Genomic DNA, 22,334 nt, shown 5'->3' with positions numbered 1-22,334 from the left:
AGTAAACACAGCAGCAGCACGAGCAATAAAGATAGCAGCAGAAGTACGGTAGCAGCAGCAATACCACCACCAGCAAAAGGAGAAGTAGCAGTAGCAGTGCACAATCAGCACTTCATAATACTCCGTTTTCTAGCTTAATTTCATAAATTTATCGCATTATTTTTGAAAAATTAAGTTGCAAAGCTTCTAATTATATAAATTCACTGTCATACTCCATTTTTGTCATCCTTTTATAACATTTATTTCGATAAAAATAGGAGTGCAGAAAGTTAGAAAAGAAAGAGAAAAAAGGGAGAAAGCTGAGAGAGCTCAGTGAAGACCAATTTTTTGTAAAGAAGGTCCCGTTAGTTTCCGGCACGCACTAACACACAACACCGATGATTTTATTTCTCTTTTTTGCGATGATGTTTGTATTTGATGTGTTCTTTTGAAATCAAAAGACCAGTTTTTTTAGAAGTCAGCAAAATTTTACTGTTTTTACATTGAATTTCTTCGTGATAATTTTTATAAAACATTACAGATATTAGAAACACTGGTCAAAACCGCTGACTACCGACCGACAGGAAAACTATGTACCCACTTTATAATGTTAATTACTTGCTAGGAAGCCAAAGAGCCAAAGGGAAGTCTGTTAGGTTAAAAAGAACCATGTTATAATACAAATTTCTTTTTGCGCATTAAAACAATAAATAAGAGAATAAAATAAAAGAATAAATAAATATCATGTGACTTTCAAGATAATGAAATATATTTTCATCTAAAACAGAAAAATAATTTTAACTCGGTAAAATGTTCACCAAAGAAATACTTAAAAAGCTTAACTTTTAAAGCGAATTAAAAGAAAAAAATACAATATTTTGGTATCAACAAAACAATGGAAACATAACTTCAAATATCATTTATTTCTACGCTAAAATAGCTTTAATTTTTTTGGGAAAAGAATTGCAAAATTCAAAAAATATGATGACTAATGAATGTTTCTTAATCTGTAATAGTATTTGCACACTGTCATTGTCTATTTAGTCATAACGCTCTATTTTCTAAACAAGGTATTTGTGGCAAAGCATTACATTACAAAATATTAATTTAGCGCCACGGTTGTCCAGAAAAAATCTTCAACCAGTCTTTAGTCGTCAAATAAGGGTAAAGCAAATGATAAGTAGCTTAAGTTTTTCCTTATATATCTACCCAATCTTTGGGTATTCAATTAGGGTTCATTTGTATTGATCCGCAAAGAGCTCTCAACTTCTCTTTTCCATTCGATAATTTAATATTCTTATTTAGAGTTGTGAATTCTGGACAATTCACCTAACGAGAAGAGAAGAGTTATTCCTTCCGTAAGATTTGACCCGATCATTTTAGATTCAATAAACTAAAAAATCGGCTAAGTAATTCCGTCTTGACATCGGCTCTGGACGAAGCGGGCAGGCGCGTCTTCGGAAAAGTGATTTTGGCGCGAAAACATATTTTTCCTTTCCTTCGATTTTCAGCAAGTTGTGAAGAAAACCAGAAGATTGAACAACGATGGAGTCTCTTTGTAAGTATTCTTTTCCTTTCTTTTATTTAAGACTAAACTAAGACAATACCTATCATTTTAACTCCTATAAAGTTATATTAAATTCTCAATAAATGAGTAATTTTTCTTTAAGCTTTGATAACTGAAAATTTGATTGTTTGAACGCTTTATCTAAAGATCGCCTCATTTGTAGAATAGAATCACTGGAAGATTGCTTGAGTACTCTCATTTGAATTAGAGCTTCTTAGGCGATAACTTGTTGTAAATGTAGTTTGTTTTTAAATTGAAACAGTTACCGTCCTAGTTTGTAAACACAAATCTGTCCTCATTCTTAAATATCTTACAATTGTCGTCGCTAAAGCAGAGATACTTGAAAGAGAGTCGTATTTAAATTTTAAAAGATATACTGATTACACAAAGTGAATTTACTAAAATAGAGCGATCTGGTTTTATAAACTCTGTACAAAACTCCCGCTGTTATGGCATTACGTTAATGGTAGACAACTCACTGACTTTCCAGGGTCGTTTCGACTTAAAAATAACAAAGACAACTCAATGTAAAGGGGGAATGAATGGAAGGTTCTTCCGTAACTTGCAGTTTTTGCTCCCAGTCAAAAAGGAAATAAAGAAGAAAAACTGAAAAAAATAGATATAAATATAACGAATTATTTTTTTAAATTATTTTTATCATCATTTGAAGAAAATTATTTTTCACAATTTTATATGAATTTAGATTACTTTCGAAAAAAGGATCATCGCAACGCACATTCTTTTACTTTATTTAAATGTTGTACGAACGTGAGAAGTATTGCCGAAAGTTCTTAATTTGCTTTTCGTGGTATTTTTGACCCAAAAAAATTACTACATTCAGTGTTTTATAATTTTGGGAGTTGAATTTTTAATTGCATTTAAAACGTAGTTAAAAAATACTTTGACCATCACACATCATATCATTTGGTAACCTAAAATAGTGTATACGGGATTTTGATATTTGTTACGTAGAACAAGTAAGTGTTTCACTAAGATTACCACGTAATCCTGAGGAATTTTGCTTTTGAAAAAGTTCAAAATTTTCAAAATCTATTCATCAAATATCAATTTTCTTAGAGAAGAAATGTGTTTATATTATCAACTCTGAGATCTAAGAAATGAAATCTCCCAAGCTTGGACATCATATCAATCTAAAAACGAAGTACAAGCATGCATTTTGATTACCGACAAAATGGAAAGCTCATGATAAAGTACCCTTGTTTTTCACCTGGCATACACTTAACGAACTCCATATCCACTAGATTTCGAAATTAAAAAATACCAAAGATACCACAAGCAGATGGTAAACGAGTTTATTTACATTTTGCGCAGCATCATATCGCGTTGAGAAAGTGAAAACACTTAAAAATAAGAATTTTCCTGAATAAAAGGGCATTAGATTCCAATCGCTTTTAAAAGCAATGCCTTGTGTTGCATTCTTGGAAGTCAAAATCCTTTTCTCTTCAAAAACAAAAGATTTGAATGAGAATTGTATAGATGTAACCAGCAAGCAAGAAATCGAGGCAGTTGAAGTACTTCTTGCTGTGAGGTTGGTTCAAACGTTTTATAACAAACAGAGTATAATAAAAGAAAAGCTAATTTAAGGTCAAAAGCTGTAATCATATGAAATGAAAAATAAGTGTGTTTTTATCCTGGCCTATCGCTTCGCACAAAACTTAACAAGACATGAAATGGAGACTAAAAAACCCACAGAAAATCGACCTCCGTTTGACTACACACAGGAGTATATTTTCAGTCGTATTTTATAAGACTTTGCTGAGCTTTTCGTCTTCTTGCATAAATTACGCACACATTACATGAGAGCGTTTGAGTAGCACACCTGCAAGACGTGAGATATCTATCATGCTGTGTGCAGTTCGTTTCTTTATTGTAATTATGTTCAGTAGTAATTCTCTTCCACGGTGTAATCTAACCTTCGAAGCCTTAGAAATGCGTCTTTATAATGTATCTTCTTTTTGGAGTGGCTTACTTCGATGAATTAAGTCCACACAATACTAGAAATCTATCTTAAGTACTTCCATAATCATAAAAATGCCCTTTCTGAGATCAAGTTACTTTTCTTTCTTAAAGAGTTGTATAAACAGAAATTCGTAGAGACAAAACTGAGGAAAGTCTGAGCTGGTTTTTAAACATTTTATCCATCATATCACAGTTCTATCAACCCTTTGTAAGTCGTAGGGAATCTTCCCCGGAGTATAAGAGTGGGTGTGTACACTGTTACGAAATTTTGAAAAAAGAACTGAATTCCAACTTTAAAATCTCACTTCACTTCTTTCTTCCTATACAATCAAGAATTCCATTGATTCGTTCGCTTATGACCAAATTCAATAATTCTCCAATGCGTAAGATTACAGCGTCAGAATTTGAGTTTGCGTGCTTCTTCTAAACGTCGCCAACCGAAAGATTCGCAGTCAGTGCAGCAGGTGACTGGATGAAAGAGATAACGAAGTACATTGTAGCAAAATCCTTCCTCGGTTCCGCTAAAGAAAGCTGTTATCTCCAACATGTCTGTATCCATATGTTTTCCAGTTAAACTCAGAGAAATCCAGATGTTTTAGATCAAAGCAAATCCATAAAACGGCACTGGAATTCAGATCTAAGTTGAGTTTTCATATTCATCCATCCGTAGCTGGTTCAGTCCACATGGAATTTACTTCCTAATAATCGTTAGTTAGTTCGATATCAGAACAATAGTAGGGTCTTTAGTTTCCAAGGTCGTAGACGACTATAGAGAGGATTAATGATTGTATTTGGACATAGCGCAACGCAGCCCAAAATAACGATTAAAACGCTTGATTCTCTGACCATATATTAATATATGACATGACAAGTCGAGGAAAAGAGAAATTGCGAATATAAAAAAAGGAATTAGCGAAGAATAGGATGCAGTTTAGTAATGTCCGTGATAACCTCTAAAGTCTATTTAGTTCGTTTAGATATACTATAGGGTATTTTACTAACTCTAATAGAGCACAGATTGGGATAATAGGTATCACATTGCCAAGTTGTAAATCACTACTTTTAGTCGCTTTGTGTTCGTTAGGAAAGACCTGATTCCCTATACTCAATGACAATGATAATCTACTAGTAAAGGCGAGACCAATAGTCTAAGACTACCTAGTTTTCCCGACCATCTTTCGTATCCAAATTCTCTTAAACGTTTTTTATGACTTTTGTTATATTTCGGTATTTTTGCTTTCCAACTTGGGTTCTATATTCATCAGACAATTGAGCTCAAAAATCCTCAACTCAGAATTAAATACATGTTTGAAAATTAGAATCATTTAGTTTCATTAAACCTTTATTTCTAGAGAGACATTTAGACATTGGTCTTAGCCTCAGAAAGAGAAATTACGATACAGGACTCAAACAACTTGATGTTAGTTGTCTAGCACTGAAGGGGTATACCAACTGTCTTGGTTAAAGAAGCGCTATGTTTTCAGTAACTCGAGAAAAATTGAAACAAATTTAATGTTTTGTGCCTTCTTAGTTTTTCGCGTTTCGGCTCCAGCTCTGTATGAAATCTAAATTTGCTAACAGAGTTTTTGGAATTGATTTCACAATAGATTTGCAGGTAATTTGCGGGCGAATATTTGGTTCACTAAACGCTATTGTGGACAAGAAATAGATCATAACATTCAATAGCAATACCTTTCATATTAAAAATAATATCACAACTCCAACCATAATTTTTACCTATATTTCATTATTCTCATAAGTTTCTTGCTGAGATAAAGTAGACATTCCAACAGAGAAGTGAATTTGTAATATTTTTCTCTCTTTAGTTTTTCCTTTTAAAATTTATCATCACTGATATTCCAACTACTATCAAAGTTTTTTATTCGTTTTTTTAATTATAAACATTTTTAAAAGATCAGAATAGCCGTTTCCAGAATCTAAACCAAAGCTACTTTTTTAAACGCACCCTATTGAATTGATTGATTACTCTTAATGTGTACAGCTTATTTGAGTTAGGTAGGGATTGTTTGTCTTTCTTAGGTAGAAACATGGTGGAATTGTTATACTTATCTAAGACAACTAACGAAAGATAGAATTCCAATACCCAACTCGACAATTACCATATTTCGAGTTCCTACTTTAGATCGTTTAAACCCATTTTGTCAGTGTTTTCTCGAGTTAATTATATTCAACCGATAATATTTATCAGTGCTAAGTACATACAAAATTCAGGTCTATGAAAACAACGAGTACAATGAAGACACGTTTCTAAAAGGTGACAGAAAAAGAAACCTTAGCGGCGCCACTGTATTTAAAGAGTATTCTCGGCTCGTTGGCTACCTCTCTAGACTTTATGGATAACCTAGTAGTGTACGTCATGGTAAGAATTACAAAGGAACCACCGTAATCTCATTCCAATATCATTGTTTTTTCTATACTTTTGTGTCAACAATAGGTCCTCAGGTTTGTTTGCAAAGTCCAAGATATGAGTCTTGGTCAACAAAATGTCGTCGGTAAGGTGATTCGATGATTTGTTGAATGTGAAAGAAGGGTAAAAATAACACATAGTTGATGAACTCTGCGTTACTTTTTTTACAGCAGCAGAACTGTCAATTAACTCAATTGAATTCACTAATATCAATTTCTCGTCAGTTAGGCTCAACTTGGAAATTAGCTAGCTCTCGAAAGAGATCGCGCGTACTAACATACTCGTGTATATACTCTTTAATGTTTTACAATTCTTAATTATTGTACAAGATTCACTTCTCGTCTCCTCCATAAAGGCAGCGTGTGATCTCTTGAGGGTCTTTGATCTGTTTCATTAAAGTCGTCCGCACACACGCGGTAGCATTATCGTCATTGTAAAGCAAGATAATCGTCATTTATAAATTTAGAAATAATTAATTATTGATTAGTTCGAGCAGCTACACGTACAGCAGGATAATGAGATTCCTTGCGAATCAATGGAAGCGGTCATAACACCTTCGGGCTAGAGAATACTCAGAAAAGACGGCCTTGTTCATAATTAAAAAGTAGGGCCTGAGATAGCGAGGGGTTGATTACATTGCTATAAAGACTGAAATAATTACTGAAACTTGCCTCTTCTTGTACTGGCAAAGAACGCACGTTTTAGTTCTGAAAAGCACTCAAGAAGAAATAAAAATGTTCTCTTATCTGCGCGCGGGTTTTAGTTGGTGTTCAATATTTATTTCTGAGGGTTCGCAGATCCAAAATCCTACCCACATTGCGGTAGACAATGTCAAATTTACCTCTCAAAATCAGACAATTAGAGAGACTGGTGGTTGAACATACTCTGTGAGCGATTACGCTGAAGGTTTGAATGAAAACCCCTTCAGTGATTGTTTTTTTGAAAATCACGAAATTTTGCAAAAACTAATATAAGGGAAGTCTATTTTTCCGTATTTTTGTCTCGAAGTAAATTAGCCTTGTGTTTTCATAAGGTAGAACTTATCGAAAAGAATAAAAAGACAAATTGGTTTTCTAAAGGTTCATTTGCAAAATTATTAAAAGGAATTCTCATCTCTCTTTAGCAAAAAAGCAATGAAACATCTCTTAACCTGGTTTACAATTGAACAATACTAAAAGTCAAATAACTGAGAAGTATTATTCTTTAGGTCGTGTACTTTTCGTAAAATTCATAAACTCGTTATATGGAGTACAAAATACTAGTGAATATAACTAACAATGCTTAATTCTACAATTTAGACAATTTGATTAATTTGAAGCTAATCATTCACAGGGGGTCGACCGCAGCTGCCCCAAGACTCCCAAATCTCTCTTTATAACTCTACTGTCATAATATTAAAGAAACCTGTACAATAATCCGTTGTGAAAGTTTACACAAGGATTTCCTTCCATTTCCCTTAGTGTGCGCAACTCATTGGTATCTTTTAAGTCTTTCATTGCGCCTATTAAAACTTTTCTAAGGGCTACGAAAACGTCTCTTTGTGGTTACGAGAGGGAATTCAAGAACTAACAGGAAGAGAGCCAGAGAGTGAGAGAAATGAAAATATTCATGCCTCGAGGCTGCGGGGAAACCAAGAAGGACGAATGACGGATTGCCTTGTCTTGTAAATACATTGCAATCCCCAAAACCACAATCTTTCCTGAACCTCATGCATAGTTATAGTACACTTCTAATTGTGCGGTGAAAAAAAGATCCCCAAGTTTATATGTTCTGTCGTTTAGAAGAAGATTATATCTTTTGTGTTCTATTCGACTAACTATGTTGGGCTTCAATAAGTTTACAGACAAGCATTGAATGAAACGATTAGAATACGGGAAAAAAAATCAAAAGTTAGTCTTGACAGGTCACGGTTATTATCTTACAACTAAATGAAAATGTTAGTTTTCCGATAGAACAATAGAAAAAAATTAAACATTTCTTGGGCTAATTAGCCAAGTGGGACAATAAGTTGAAGCACTGTAGGAAAAACACAAAGAATTGGTTCTTAAATTATCCAGTGTCATAGCTCACTGCGCACACGAGAACCTGCTATTGTAGTGCTCTGTGTCTGCTCAAAACATAATTGTTATCACAAAAGGCCTCGCGTGCCTTCATTCAAAGAGAAGGAGGCAACTCAAGAAGGGGAAGCTTTAGGTTTCCCAGCAATCAAAGAACTTCTAATTTCTAATATTTGTCTCTGGTAGTGTTTGAATAAGAAAATAAAGTGCTATTAGTTTGTCGTCGGTTTGTCGTATTTGAAACGTCCATTTTGGGCCCCAGATCAGCCTCGTATTGGTGTCAAAAAGCGCTATCGATTTAATACATGATTAATATATTATTAATGATGCTAATGAAGGTTCAGTTTGGTTTAATCATGGCCTATTTGACCAATTATTTGGAAGCCAAAATACTTCTTCTCAAACAAATGCTTATTAATTAACAAGAATTGCAGTTAGTACAACATAGTATACACCTGAGCTGAGCTATCTTAGAGATTTACTCCGCAGGCTACTTCCATCTTCGCAAAAACCAAGACACACTTTGATTGCATACTTCGTCCTACTGGCCCCAGCTCGGAGGGAGAGGAATAATAGGGAGAACACATGATCTGCAATGCTCTCATGTTCAATTAGAGCAATTAAATATTAATATAGAGTGATTTGCTTACATGCTTTTTGATCCGGCATTGACACCTGACATAATTTTATTAGAAAATAGCACCAAGTCGCGCTCTGATTGGCTCGAGCGGCCTATAGACATTAAATCCGGAGTAATAAGCACTTCCACAAAGAGGACCGAAATTGTGGCTGGATCAGAAGATTAGTTATGGAGCTCTCGAACAGTACACACCGTCCAGCTAGAAACTCCAACTTAGATTCCCATGAAGACAATTCCTCCAATTCTCTTTTGGAGCTTGTGCCAAGCTTAGAGCATTCTATTGTTGGTATTCTCAACCACAACGGAGAGTTAAATGATCACAATACTGGTAATATCTTGTTAGAGTAACAAATTGTAAATTGAAGACATTTTTACCCTGATCAGTCACATTAACTTGGAGTTATAAAATAAATTTTTCTAATGATATAGATGGTTATAAGTTCTAATTGAGATCATGGTTTATTCTTCGCAGATAATTCCAAGACTGTCATCGTTGAAGGAAAGAGGTCCCCGACTGAGTCTCAAAAGAAGACAAACCTTGATACACCTGATTTAGAAGATGATCGTAAATCTACTGACAGCCAGGCAGTAAAACAGAAACGACACCGAACAAGATTCACCCCGGCTCAACTGAATGAACTTGAAAGGTGTTTCGCGAGGACGCATTATCCCGACGTTTTCATGCGCGAGGAACTAGCTGCTCGGATCGGGCTAACAGAATCCAGGGTCCAGGTATGTTCCCTTCTTAAACTGTTGACTGAAAATCTTTAAAGAGCTTCCTAAATGAGAAAAAAATAGACTTCAAGCTATCGTGTATTTTAATTAGGTTGATGTAACGGTTCGGCGAGTATGATTTTCGGTGCTCTAGGATTTTTTTGTTATTTTTACTTTCTCGTAACTTTTTGCACTATCTCAGCTGCCATGTTTGTAACTCTTTGACAACATCCTCCTAAGTTAGAGTTGCGAGTATCTGATTTCTTATAAACGATAAAATCGCGAATACCATCAGCACATTTTCCGGTTTTAATAGTATATTTGTATACTTTACTCTTTAATCGCTTTCACACCACAGAAAAGAAATTTGTACATATGCTTCGCTGTTAAATTGTATTTATTTGGACATTAGGAAAAGGGACTTCAAAAGCGAGCCACTTAAGAAGATTTTAAGCGAGTAGGGCCGAACAATTTATTATTTTATCAGCAATACACAACAAGAGCTGGCTTTGTCGCCTTAATTTAGTCTTTGTTTTGAGAAGCGATTTTGCCGGCAGCCTTAGAAGGGACGCCAATCGACTCAGTTTTCACTTTTGAAGGTACTTAATCATTTATAAATGAACTTTTCTCTCTTTTCTATGATTGATCAAAGAATTGAGGTCTTTATATTGTTAAGGAGTAACTTTAGAGGTCGTCGGAAAACATCTTCTGTCACGATCCTCGCAAACCGTTGTCCTCGTATTTTTTGTATGTACACAATAGCCTAGCTTATTAAAAACACATTCAATGAATCGCCGAAAATGCGGCCGATTGGAAATTCTAATTAGCTAGCTCTTCAATGGTTACCGTTCTTGACCTGCACGCTCATCTTGAAAGGGTTTGTATAAGTGGACTCGAAGGACGGAGACAAGGCGAGAAAAGCATAGATAAACCACATTTATAAGTACTTATTTAAGATTGAACTAAGTAACGACAATCTCTGGTAAATTGTTTACTGGAAACAAAAAATAATTAAAGTATTATGATCCTAGTAAAAAAATCTGACTCAGCCAGTGTCGTCCTTTACGCTGCTTGTAGTTAATTGGTGGTGAAATTGGCCATGATTCCATTGCCCCATTAAGGTTTGTCTTGTCATGACTATGTTATCACAAGAACTCGACTCAGAGCCACTAGCACCTGTCCCTGTGGACTCGAAATTTCCTGGTTTACAGCTGGAAACCCATTTGTCGCGAATATTCGAAGACTTTAATATTATTACTATCTTTTTCTTTACTTAAAGTGTCTCTAACGACTTCTTGACAATTGTGTTACTTGTGAATTCAATGCAAAATGGATGGGAAAGAAAGAAAATGAATTTTATTTCCCACTACAGGAAATCACGCAAAATTCTGTGAAAAGTCACCTCCAATCCAAAAGCGCAGAAAAGCCAAATATTTTTTAGTTTAAAATTTTTTTTTAATTTTTCAAAATTCATACCCAGGTCAAAATTCACCAATATCATAACGAAAAAAATGGAGTTTTTTACTTCTGTTTGTCATTTACTTTTTTTTGTTTTGCTAAGCATGACAATTTTTCAATCAAAGCTATCAAAACATACCAGTGGTGCTATCGGTTAGATAACTCTATTGCGTTTGTGGACTCCCAAGACAAAGACGCGTACCGGTGTTTTGGACGTAATTAGACTTTGTCAATCGGACTCCCGAGGCTTTTGTATAATTATATTTTTCATATTGTCGCTCACCCTCTTCGCTTTTTCATAAATCTCTGTGGCTTCAAAATTTAAGATGACAGGGAAACCGCTTCAGCCGAAAAGCTGCCGGCGTTCCGCCTGTTTACTCAGACTGAATATTTGGGATAACTCGAAATCCCCAATTTTATGACTACTAGAAATCTCCGAACGCCCCATAGAGAGAAAACTAAACTAAACTCTAGGGACTGGCGCAAAACCTAAATTGTTATAACCGTCTAAAGAGTTAGATCTCTTAACGGTAATTAGGATAATTTATCCGCATCGAAAAGGCGATGGTTTCAAGATACAGGTATTGTTCCTGAAATCGACGTGATTAGCTTGGACAATGAAATCTGCTAGGCTTGGCATGAAAGTTAGATTTGTTTTTATGCTCAGAGAAATAGTACAGAACTATAGGAGGTCTTAGAGAACCCCCATTGATTTGCGCAAGAATTTAAAGTTTCGATGGTAGAGAAATTCTTACAAAGAAACGAAGTGAGATAAAGATTTTGACGCGCAATTTCGTACAACCGATATCGGATCAACGCAGAATGAAAATTAAATAAATCGATTGGCCTTTGTTTTCCCTATAAATCAAATAATTTACGTATTATCCATTGACGTACTCATTCACATTTCAAATGAATATTCCCAACCTTTTATATTTTGAAATGTTAAATAAATAACAAGATTTTTTTTTTTGATTACTCGCGCTGCTTTATGAAACTGAAGATGACTCTTTTTGTCAGTAAGAGGACCGAATCAAACAAAACATTTACTGTCATTCAGGTCTAACAAAGAGCAAATGGTTATACGAGGAGCTATATTCACTTCATATACAAACATACGAACGCCGACAGCCAAGTCTAAACAATACAAAAAGAAAATAGCTTTTCACATTAAACACAGATTAAAAGGGGATCCTAAGGAAATTTACGACGTATCCCTTTTTAATTTTTTGCTGTTAAAGTTATCGTTAAATGTAAGGAAAGTAATTTTTATTCTTATGAAATTATACAGAGCTTATTTAATGACTTAAACGCGCTCCACGATAAGTATAAACTAGATGAATGGTTATAGACTTAGAAAAGATAGAAAAGATGTTTTATCTTTAAACATTCAACTTTATACTTTCTAACTTCGAGTTGTTAGTCGCCCGAGGGTATTTTTCTGTACCAGTATTCCTGTTTGGAAGGTTGTACATTAGACAGATGATGTGGGGAAAAAATAGTCAAAGCGATTAATAGATGAATGCTGTTGTTTGTAGCCTTTTATCCTCAAACTAATGTCCTAAGCACTTAGAAGAGCTAAACAACAGCCCTTAATGTTCTGATTCATAACAACCTTCAACGAGCATCGTAAACAAGAAAAAAAAATTTCTTCAGCAGTCAGCACAAAGCTAAGATCATGATCACCATTCAGTTCAGAGATTACTTCTATTGCCATTCAATATCTAGGTAATTCTCGTTATAACTTTGACACAACCGCACTAAAGGTTTCTCCTTTTTTTCCACAATAATAGCATAGTTCTGGCTTGGAGAAGTTTGAAGATCAATGCAGTTTTCATTTATTTACGATAGCCGCCAAATACCTCGTTAGTGACATATATTAGAGTAAAAACTAATAAAAAAACACATAAAACTAAATTATTACCATATCAACTCGTTCTTATATACATAACTTTAAGTATCATATGAGGCTTAAATCTAAAGCTTTTATTCCCAAATGCTCAAAGATATTTGCTACGCAAGTGTCTTATCAATAGCTTGGGTATAATAAGTCGTGCCCTCTCACTAATATTGAGGTACGAGATGACAGAAAAAAAATTCTCAAGTGAGCTCATCACTGTCATCATTTGATTTACTCAGATTTTTATAGTTATTACAATAATTATCTAGCCGACTCTAAAAATCCTAAGAATGCTGTTAAATAACAAATTAGTGATTGTCGCCAGAAAGAGAGCGTCTTATTCTTCCTTGCTAGGCAGATATAGGGTCTCTCGGAAGGGACAGCATTTGATGTATTTCTTCGTCTGAAAGGGGTGAGACCACTACCGAGCTCGTTCTCTCAAGCAGATGCAAAGAGCATTGCCAAGACAAATAGACAAAGACATGATACATCTGTTGTATACTACTAAGCATATAAAGATAATCTGAAACAATTCAACACTAAAACAAGCCAAACTGATCTTCCGAACTTTCTTATCGCCATCCAAGGTTTTTACAACGCCTCACAGCTGGATGACATAACTTTGAAGCGATCTCCCTTTTGTCGGACGCTTCTAATTGCAAGCAGAGCTCCAGAAAATCAGAAGAAATTTCACTCTGAACTTCACTTGGCTGTTCAACATCTGGACATCTATTCAATTTTTGCAATATCGTTCCCTTAAACTAAAAGGTTGAATGCATTATCTTAACACCATATTAAAAGGGTCATCTCTTAAAGGTACCAAAGTATCTTGCACCCTACGGAGTCGGTAATATTTACGCAGCAAAAAGTAAGCCTGAACAAGCATTTGCACCCAGCAAGACACGACGAGGAAATTAAGTCAATTTCCTACCCATTGAACAGTAAAACTCGAGTATCCGGATTGATTTAACACTAAAAAATAACCCTCACATATAATGCTTAAACCCCACGATACCTAGGTAGATCTACAGGGGACGAGTTAAGGTGTTACTCCAGCCTTTTCGTTACAGCTGGCCAAAATTTTAAAATAGAACTGCGATATGATAAGGGTAGTGTTTCCGGATACACGGCCGGGCTATAATTGCATCTTTTTCGTGATTTAGCGGCTAATTATCATGATGTGTTTTCTATACGAAATAGGTCCGTAGCGGTGCTTTGTAGATGGGTGGGTCGGAAGACGACTGTAGGGCGTATTAAGTCTCTTGAATGGTTAGATTAGCTCGCTCGCTTGGTGCAATTTTCTCAAGCCTTGATTGAATCTTCTTGTTAAGAAAACAATACACCATCCTACATTAGAATCGATCGGTACATTTGTATTTGCTCATGATATTAGCTGTATGCGACGTGCAAATTTGAACGTGATATTCCTCTAGCATTATTTACGGCGACTAGGAGGGTATCTGTCTGTTTTAGAAGTGTTAGTAGGTTGCGCATAAACACAGTGATTGGAGGTGATTCATTGCTGTTACAACACTCGTCAATGTGTACTTTCCTCTTTAGTTTTGTGTACATCAAGCTCGTTAGTGTCTTACCATTCTTACAGATTCAATAGGATTTTTTCATTTGCAATTTTAAGAGATATCTCTATGGCCTGAATAATCCTTTCAAAATGCAATCATTATTCTTCCGACACTTGTGTCACACAGATTAATTAAAAAACTCGAGTTTGATATTTGAACAGCTTCATGGCTATAGTTCTTCCACTGCCTGTTTCCTATATAAAAATATATTAACAAAAAAATACATCATAACCCTTTTTACACCATAGAATTCCGCCAAATTAAGGTGTTTTTTTAATACAAAATTACCGATACAATCCAAGGCTTTCTTGTTCAGTTTGTTTACATTGAGATATTAATTTCAGTATGCTTCATTCTCGAATGGTTTTGTTTCGAGTTTTTTCTGGTCTATTCTAAGATTGGTTTAATGAAGGTATCACAAATAAAAGCCAGTCTCTCAAAGAAACAGCCAATCTCAAAGAAATAAGGAAAATATTTACCTATGGTTTGATATTCAAGAGTAGTTTGATTCATCGCGTTTTTGAGGTCCGGTCTTTGATACTTTTAATATTGACACAAACAAGAAAGAGAGAGAGGAAGAAAAAAATGAGAAAAAGAAAAACAGGAAAAGCATTAAAACAACATTTACGTCAAACTTGATATCTCTTTTTATTTTTATTTCTTTTGTTTTTTCAATTATCATTTCTGAATTAAGAGGCAGAAATATGTGTTCACCTTTTCGTGTTTCTATTCTACATCAAATGTTCACCGACATTTTTTTTTTCTTTTCTTCCTTTCTTCCTTTTTTTATTTCTTTTTTGTCATATACAAAAAACCACGTCTTTTTAAAATCCGCATTTTTCGCTTCATTTCTTTTCTTTTTCGAATTTTTCTTTTGAATATTACCGTGTTTATTTAATAGCGATAATCTTGATCATATTTAGCGCAATTAGTACACCAATTCAAGCTCTCCAGTCCTCAAAGAATAAAGTACATCAACTACTGACGCTTTTCAAAACAGTACTTGGTAGAATATTAATGACATAGAAGTGAGTTCACAGAACTTGAACCATCAGCACAAGTAGAACAATTCCGACAAATGATTACTAAAGCTAGTCGTAAATAACTAATCAGTTAGAATTCATTAATTTTCTTCTTGAAAATAATATAGATGTCAGACAAGAAAATGGCCGTCTCCAAAGATATTCACCAATTTCTTTTAACGCACAATAACCATGGGATTAATTATAAACCTATTGTGTTACAGTAAGATACGATATGAATTGAACTAATTAAAAGAAAAACTACTTCGAGCTAAAGGTGAAAATATATACATGAGGAATTACTAAAAAACCGCTTATTTATTTTTTGCGAATTTTTCAAACTCGAATGATAGCAAACCTGTAAATAATTTATTATCAACTAATACGTTATTTAAGACTAACAATTGCTTATTACAGAGCCCTTGAAAACCCTTCATTTATTCGAAGTTTACTCTTTTAGTTTTATTAAGTAGCCATAGTTGACAAGAGATTTGCCGAACAGGAATCAAAGAAAAAACGAGAGGTGTCTCTAAGGACACTCCATCTTAGCTCAGATCTAATTATTCTCATATTCACTGCTTATTTACAATGTCACCGTAGTCTATATATCGTTTGATGTTCAACTTTGTTATTAATTGACAAAATCCTTCCTACCACTCGTGCGTCTTCACCAGATCTCTAGTTACTCCTAAATCCTTGTCTCAAAGTCCGAACGTACTTTCTATTTCGTTATATTTGTCATGATCTTTATTCATATTTCTTAGCTTTTTTCTCCATCATTCGATCTGATTACTACATGAATCTCGAATGTTAGGAATAGTGTTATATTACTAAGAATATCTTTGATTTTTTTCTTTCATTAATCTGTAACGTTGCCTCTTCTAACTCAGTTTTCGTAACTTCATTTTTTTCATGTTTCAATTTGCAGCTGCATAAGTTGGTTCATATACTGCGAGGGGATCAGCTCAATTTGATTCTTTCTTCTTTTTTTTTTCTTTTTTTCTTTTCTTTTTTTTTTTTTCATAATAAAAAATGGAGTAACTGAGCCGCTGACTAACTGGAGTAACTCGAAGGTAGTCTTAGAAAATAAATCTTAATCGTATATAATCTTCGCTTATTTTCCATCCAAATATTTTTCGAAATCATTACATTTTTTTTCTTTTTAAGGTCGTTTTGTTATGCGTTTCTCCAGCCTTTAAGATGTTTAAGGAAATTGATTATCAATGTAGATCATCACTTGCCATAGAAATAAATGAATGAAGATATAAAGTAAACTAGCTTACTTGCGGTCTATGTCATCATCGAACTTGAAATTCTGACCATTAGGACTACAACTGCTATAGAAATGAAATGCACTAGAAAAAGTGCATGTATATTATATATATGTTTATATCTGTATATCTGTATATCTATATGTATACGTGTGGATAAAATCTCATTTGAAGACATTAACGTTTTCTTGGGAGATTAGCTTCTATATTTCATTTTGAATGACTGTTATCAGAGTGAATGACAAGATAGTTGATTTACAAACTAAAGAGTTTCAATATGGCAAAATGATTATGATTTTATACCTATTATACCTGACTAAATTGATCTCAATTGGCAATTTACTGAACCATTGACTTTGCATTATCACAGTTTATAAATACAACGACTGAAGATCTTCGTTCAGGTTCATTTTTAAAACACCGAGTTTTCTTTACAAAATCACCTGAATACTAATCATTTTTTCACCTTATGATATTTCAAGTAAAAATCATTTGTGGTTTTGTAATTTATCTTAAAAATAGCTAGCTGGTTTATCGTAGATAGGAGTCTATTCTAATTGAAATTTGTGTTGATTGGAGTTATGGACTTCCGAAAACAAACACTCAATGTACACACTTGGAGAACTAACAATCACCACTACTCTTATTCATTCGAATATTTACTTTGTTCCGCAAATAAGCTTTATTTTCTTGTTGAGGCAAATAAGCTTTATTTTCTCTTGAGGCATAGATTTTGTTGTCGAAAGCAAGTCTGATGGACTTGCTTTCTCGCGATGCTTAAAATAATGTACCCCCAAAAAGGATTTTTTTTAATATTTATTTTTGGCTGTAATTCTGAGGTCACGTTATTTCATCCTTCTTTAGCACTAAAGCTGTGAAACACACATTATTCTCATGACTTTATCCCAGGTTTTTTCGATTCGAAAATAGAATATTTTGCGGTCCATATTTAAAAAGAGACGTACAAGAGAAAAAAAAGAAATCACGTAATCCAGAATGCTGTTTTCATGGGAAGTACACAAGGTCACACTTAGCGCTTTTAAGATATTCTTACTACGTGCGCAACCACAACACTTTTAAGACTTTAGCTAATCCAATGACATTTCTAGAAACCCTTGTGTTTACTTGAGTCTTGATGGCCCAGTAAGTATGGTGCATTCACTTGCATATATTTGATATCATGTGACCAAAAAGGCGGGAAACGGAACCGCCTGCCTGTTTAGGAGCTTTCTGGCTCACCACGCTGAGTCTAGTATTCGCCACTGAAATTTCAATAAGGAAATGAGATGAAGATTTTTGAAAAGAAAAATTATTAAAAATTGAGTCTGGAAAAATTGATATTGTTATAAAGACTCTCCTTGTACAACTAAGGCAACGAACATTAAATTAACATGTCTTGGCTTGTGTCTCTTTAAAATTTCAGTTCAAATTGATAGAAATATCTTAATTGTTGAAGTCATTCACGTACTTATAATCAATATAATTATTTCTAAAACTGTTTGTGAAAACATTCCGAGTATTCAAGCTATTAAAAGCATATTATATGATGTTAGTTTTTATCTCCAGCCTTATAGTGATGAACTAGTAGATAAAAAACAAACATTCCCTACTTCACAAGCATGTTTTTCATGTTTACTTTATGGATTTAATGGTGTACTAAAATAGTAGCAGTCGGTAAAGAGAGCCAACAACGTACGTACAATCAAGTGTAAGCCCTTTAGAAATGATCTTGAAAGCAAAGCTATGACAAGAGAATGAAAAAAGGCACAAATTCCATCTAGAAAAAGTGGGATTTCTTTTGCATCAGCTCCTGTTAGTCTCACATCCAATAGACAATGTTGAAAGGGGACTATGTTCTAAGCTTTATTCTTATTAAGTATATTATAATCTTATTTATGCCACAAGAAATAAAACTGATCAAAAATCGCGTATTTATTTGCTCAAAACATTAACCCTCCGTCACAAAAATTATTAAGACCGTATTTTTTAAAAATTATTTGACTATCAGCGCGTACTCCTAAGTAATATTAAAGTGAATCAATTCTTAGATCCTTATTCTTGCCAGTTAAACGACGAGTTCTGTGCGACTTAGATTATAAAACGTAAAAAAGTATCGCGGCTTTCGCCCCAAAGGCTCGAGTAAAATTAATTAAGAACTGTTCAAGACTCAAAAGTAGCCAACCTAAATTTCATAGTCTATAACGATTTCTCTTTGTAATAAAAAGTGCTGTCAATATCGTGTTGTTAGAGGTGGGAAGCCCTGAGGGGTGGTTCCTGTAGTGGCTCCATACCGATCACTGAATCACTTGAACCAAATAAACCATGCTACCGATATAATTGTTGTCAGTTTGGGTCACTCGGACGCAGGTAGCGCATGCCAGAATTCTTCCTGACATTTTTAGTTTTGATTGCTGTGTCTTCAACTTGTGAATTGAGGCAATAATTATTTTCTTCATGGAAATTGACCGATAACGGAAATCAGTTTTTCAAGGAAGGCTGCGAGACAACCGTACGTGTGTCATCAGCGCATTCAAGTCTTTAATAGCAAAACCACTTCTTGTTTTCGATTCTAAACTGTTTCCTTGCGGCTAAATAGCAATCTTGTATAAAATTGTAGATTTATAATCTATCCGATTTAACCAGATAATTTCAACCCCCAAACTTAAAGACCCTCTAATCTTGTTATTCGTATCCAAAATGACAAACTTTTACAAGATTTTGTTAAACCAATACCAGCTCTCATTCACCACTAAGATTTTAATTCCAAAATCTGAAGGACGCTAAAACTAATCTTGATATTTTTTTATGTTGTTCAGGTTTGGTTTCAAAATCGCCGAGCCAAATGGAAGAAGCGCAAGAAGACAGCGTCAATTCTTCGACCTCCCGCGCCTATCCTTCCATCCCACATGGCTCAAAGCTACAATCCAGGATCTATCGGAGATTCATTATGTTCTTTTCACAATGACCACCGCTGGCCACCAACAGTGACAGCAGCAATGCCAACAATGGCCCAGGGTCCTTCACCGTCGCTCTCTTTGTCACCACCACACCATTCGTTTACTCAATCCCATGATGTTTTGCCGCAGTCGTACCCTCTACAATCACCGCTCCAGCGGTCACACATTGGAATGGCAATCCAGCAACAGAGTAATCCACAATCACAGCCTAGTTATCAGCAATCGTATGCAACGCGGGAAATGACGATTTCTTCTTCGCCTACGCTGCAGGACATACAGTGCAACATCAATGGGGGTGAGCAATGGCGCGGCACAAGCATCGCGAGTTTGCGCAGAAAAGCCTTTGAACATGTTAAAGGCATGCATTACATACCGATAGACAACATCTAGTCTTTTAACTACCGTGGGTTATAAGCTTAATGAGTCTGCATGGTATTCAGTTGAATTCGATAAAAATTCTCCTAAAAAAATTACATGGTTGCTATAGCAACATAGAATCTCAAAGTTGCTATAGCAACTGTAAATTTGATATTGCTCATGTTATGCAGACAGCAGAGAAGGCTCAGGCTTCTTTTGTTTTGCTGGCATTCGTTATTGGCGTCTATATATGGCGTCTATATATGGCTAAATTTCCTTGCTTTATACTAGAGACCTCACACTCAGTAATACAACTCAGCATGGAATAAGCCCTTGAACACTGCAATTTACAGCAATAGACTTCCCACTGCAGCCTTAATTTCATTAACAATCCAGTTGAATCGTGTTTTGGGATTTCCATGTTAAAATACTCTTCTGTTTGTCCATAGGTGTTTCAGCCCGAGGATTATGGGCACGATTCTAACGCTGATTCAACGCGGAACAAGCTAAGGAACGCCTGAGTATCTCTCGTCTGTATTCAAATGAGCTTATCAAACGTCAAGCAAAGTCACCTGTCAATCAAACAGCGTTGCAAATTCTTCTAGTCTGTCTGATCTGATGCTGGGATGTCATTCTTTTCTCGGCCAGCTATCGACAGTAAACAAACAATATATATATATATATATATATACTATAACTTTAGATGTGAACTTTTTTTAAATCTGAAAAAACGACGAACATCTTGTACGTAGTAAAAAATCATTTCATGTATTTATTAATTTTCTTTGAATTTATCAACAAATATTGGTGCAACATAACTGCTCTATGAACAAATATTATGTTTTCTTCCAAAGCATTGCTCTTTTTATTTTATTTTCAACTTTTAAAAAACACAACACTTTTTGAATCCTTGGAGCTGAAACATTTCAAGAGCTTTGAGAAAAATCTTTTTTGCGGATATCATGAACCAGCAAGCTTGGTGATGTGATGTGATATATGTGGGAAATGGTCAGTCAAAATCGTTTATTTTCTACTTGAGAGCATACTTATGACACAGATCGCTGCTATACTGTTGCGTACGATTTTCCACTTGATTCGTCTGATACTACCGCATCTAAAGTAAAAGAAAACCGCCTTAGCTATGAATATGAGTTTGTTAGACTCTAAATTTGAGATCATGAGAGGATTAATTCTTGATTCGATTCCCTGTGCGGTTTCTTTGAAACAAATCACGCAAAGAATCATGGTCTCTCGCGCAAAGGATTGTGATCTCTGTCGCAAAGGGTTGGGTTCTCACGCAAACGATTGAGGCCTCTGGTGCAAAATATTTCGGACTTATACGAAAAGGATTAATGGTTTTAGCGCAATTAGTCTTTCTTTGACGTCAAAGCGCAAAGGATTTTGGGATCTCTCGCAAAAAATAATGGCAATGCTTATAAATTAATGCATTTCTGTTCCAACAGTATTAATACTCGTAAAATGTCTGATAGCTATTAGAAATCTTAAATAATAAATAAATAAATAAAGTTGTATTATATTATTAGAAAAGTTAATATTTATCCGACCTTAGTCCATTGCAAAGGACTATAGATTCCATCGATCATGCGCAGTGAGCACTTACAAAGCTATTTGAAATCAAAAATAAGGTTCCAAGTTTACTATTATTTAACCAACACAAACAAATAAATTTTTTAATTTGACGAAGGGTCAACACCTGATTTTCAATCCTCCTTAACTTCTATATTTGGAATAAAATCCCAGCATACATATGGAGCATGCTTTGGTCAGCCATTTTAGTTTTACTATATTTAAAACTTAAGTTTTGTCCCTTATTTAAAACAGGTCACCTTTCAATTAAAAGTGCATTTTGTAATATAGCTAAGCCCAATATATGTAGTATTTAAGAATTTAGACTGGAAGATACATGTAAAATCGTATACAAAAAATAAATTATGACTTACTTCATATACCTGAACATTTTTTATTTTATATTTTGATTATGTTTGTTTGCTTGTTATTTTTTTAAATCGCTATCCCTTTCTTTCTCTCTCTCTCTCTCTCTCTCTCTCTCTCTCTCTCTCTCTCTCTCTCTCTCTCTCTCTCTCTCTCTCTCTCTCTCTCTCTCTCTGTAGCCTCTTTCCGGCTTTCTCTCTCTCTTTGTTCCCTTACCTTCTTCCCCACACGCATCGTAAACCCTTGCGCACGTCGAGGATGCCTCTTCAAGCTAACACATTCAATTATATATTTTAAAAGTTTTCCATTCATAACCAAATATTCTTCGCGAATTAACTTTAATCCCAACCTCCCCATCATAAAACAAAAAATGGCTAAGCGATAAACGTTTAAAAATGATTAAAACAGCAAGAAAACGGAAAGTATTAGTATTAGTATCTATTCTATGTATTGGAGTGCATATCACATATC

At 34.6% G+C, this 22,334-nt stretch overlaps 1 protein-coding gene across 2 annotated transcripts; it reads left to right on the top strand.

The window, feature by feature from the left end:
* The first annotated feature begins 1,224 nt into the window (after positions 1 to 1,224).
* On the top strand, positions 1,225 to 21,877 carry LOC116296572 (homeobox protein orthopedia). 2 transcript variants are annotated; one of them, XM_031704610.2, is made up of 4 exons: positions 1,225 to 1,537; positions 9,124 to 9,383; positions 19,413 to 19,848; positions 20,360 to 21,877. In XM_031704610.2, exons 1-4 carry the CDS (start codon positions 1,525 to 1,527, stop codon positions 20,392 to 20,394), a joined length of 744 nt encoding a protein of 247 aa, XP_031560470.1. In that variant the 5' UTR covers positions 1,225 to 1,524; the 3' UTR covers positions 20,395 to 21,877. The 2 variants fall into 2 exon arrangements, with proteins under 2 accessions (XP_031560470.1, XP_031560468.1); XM_031704608.2 differs by lacking the exon at positions 1,225 to 1,537 and adding an exon at positions 8,754 to 8,979.
* Positions 21,878 to 22,334: the final 457 nt, after the last annotated feature.

The sequence above is a fragment of the Actinia tenebrosa genome, unplaced genomic scaffold, assembly GCF_029948245.1.
Source record: "Actinia tenebrosa isolate PJP-AT-01 unplaced genomic scaffold, QUT_ActTen_1.0 PGA_scaffold0__85_contigs__length_37466705, whole genome shotgun sequence".
NCBI classification, from domain to species: Eukaryota; Metazoa; Cnidaria; class Anthozoa; order Actiniaria; family Actiniidae; genus Actinia; species Actinia tenebrosa.
This window is presented reverse-complemented; position numbering and strand designations above follow the sequence as displayed.

Excerpts from the sequence above, each read along its gene's own strand:
- LOC116296572 (XM_031704608.2), top strand. The coding sequence starts at position 8,820 with ATGGAGCTCTCGAACAGTACACACCGTCCAGCTAGAAACTCCAACTTA. Across the intron at positions 8,980-9,123 it reads GTTAAATGATCACAATACTG|ATAATTCCAAGACTGTCATC; the intron begins GTAATATCTTGT and ends TATTCTTCGCAG. Across the intron at positions 9,384-19,412 it reads TAACAGAATCCAGGGTCCAG|GTTTGGTTTCAAAATCGCCG; the intron begins GTATGTTCCCTT and ends TATGTTGTTCAG.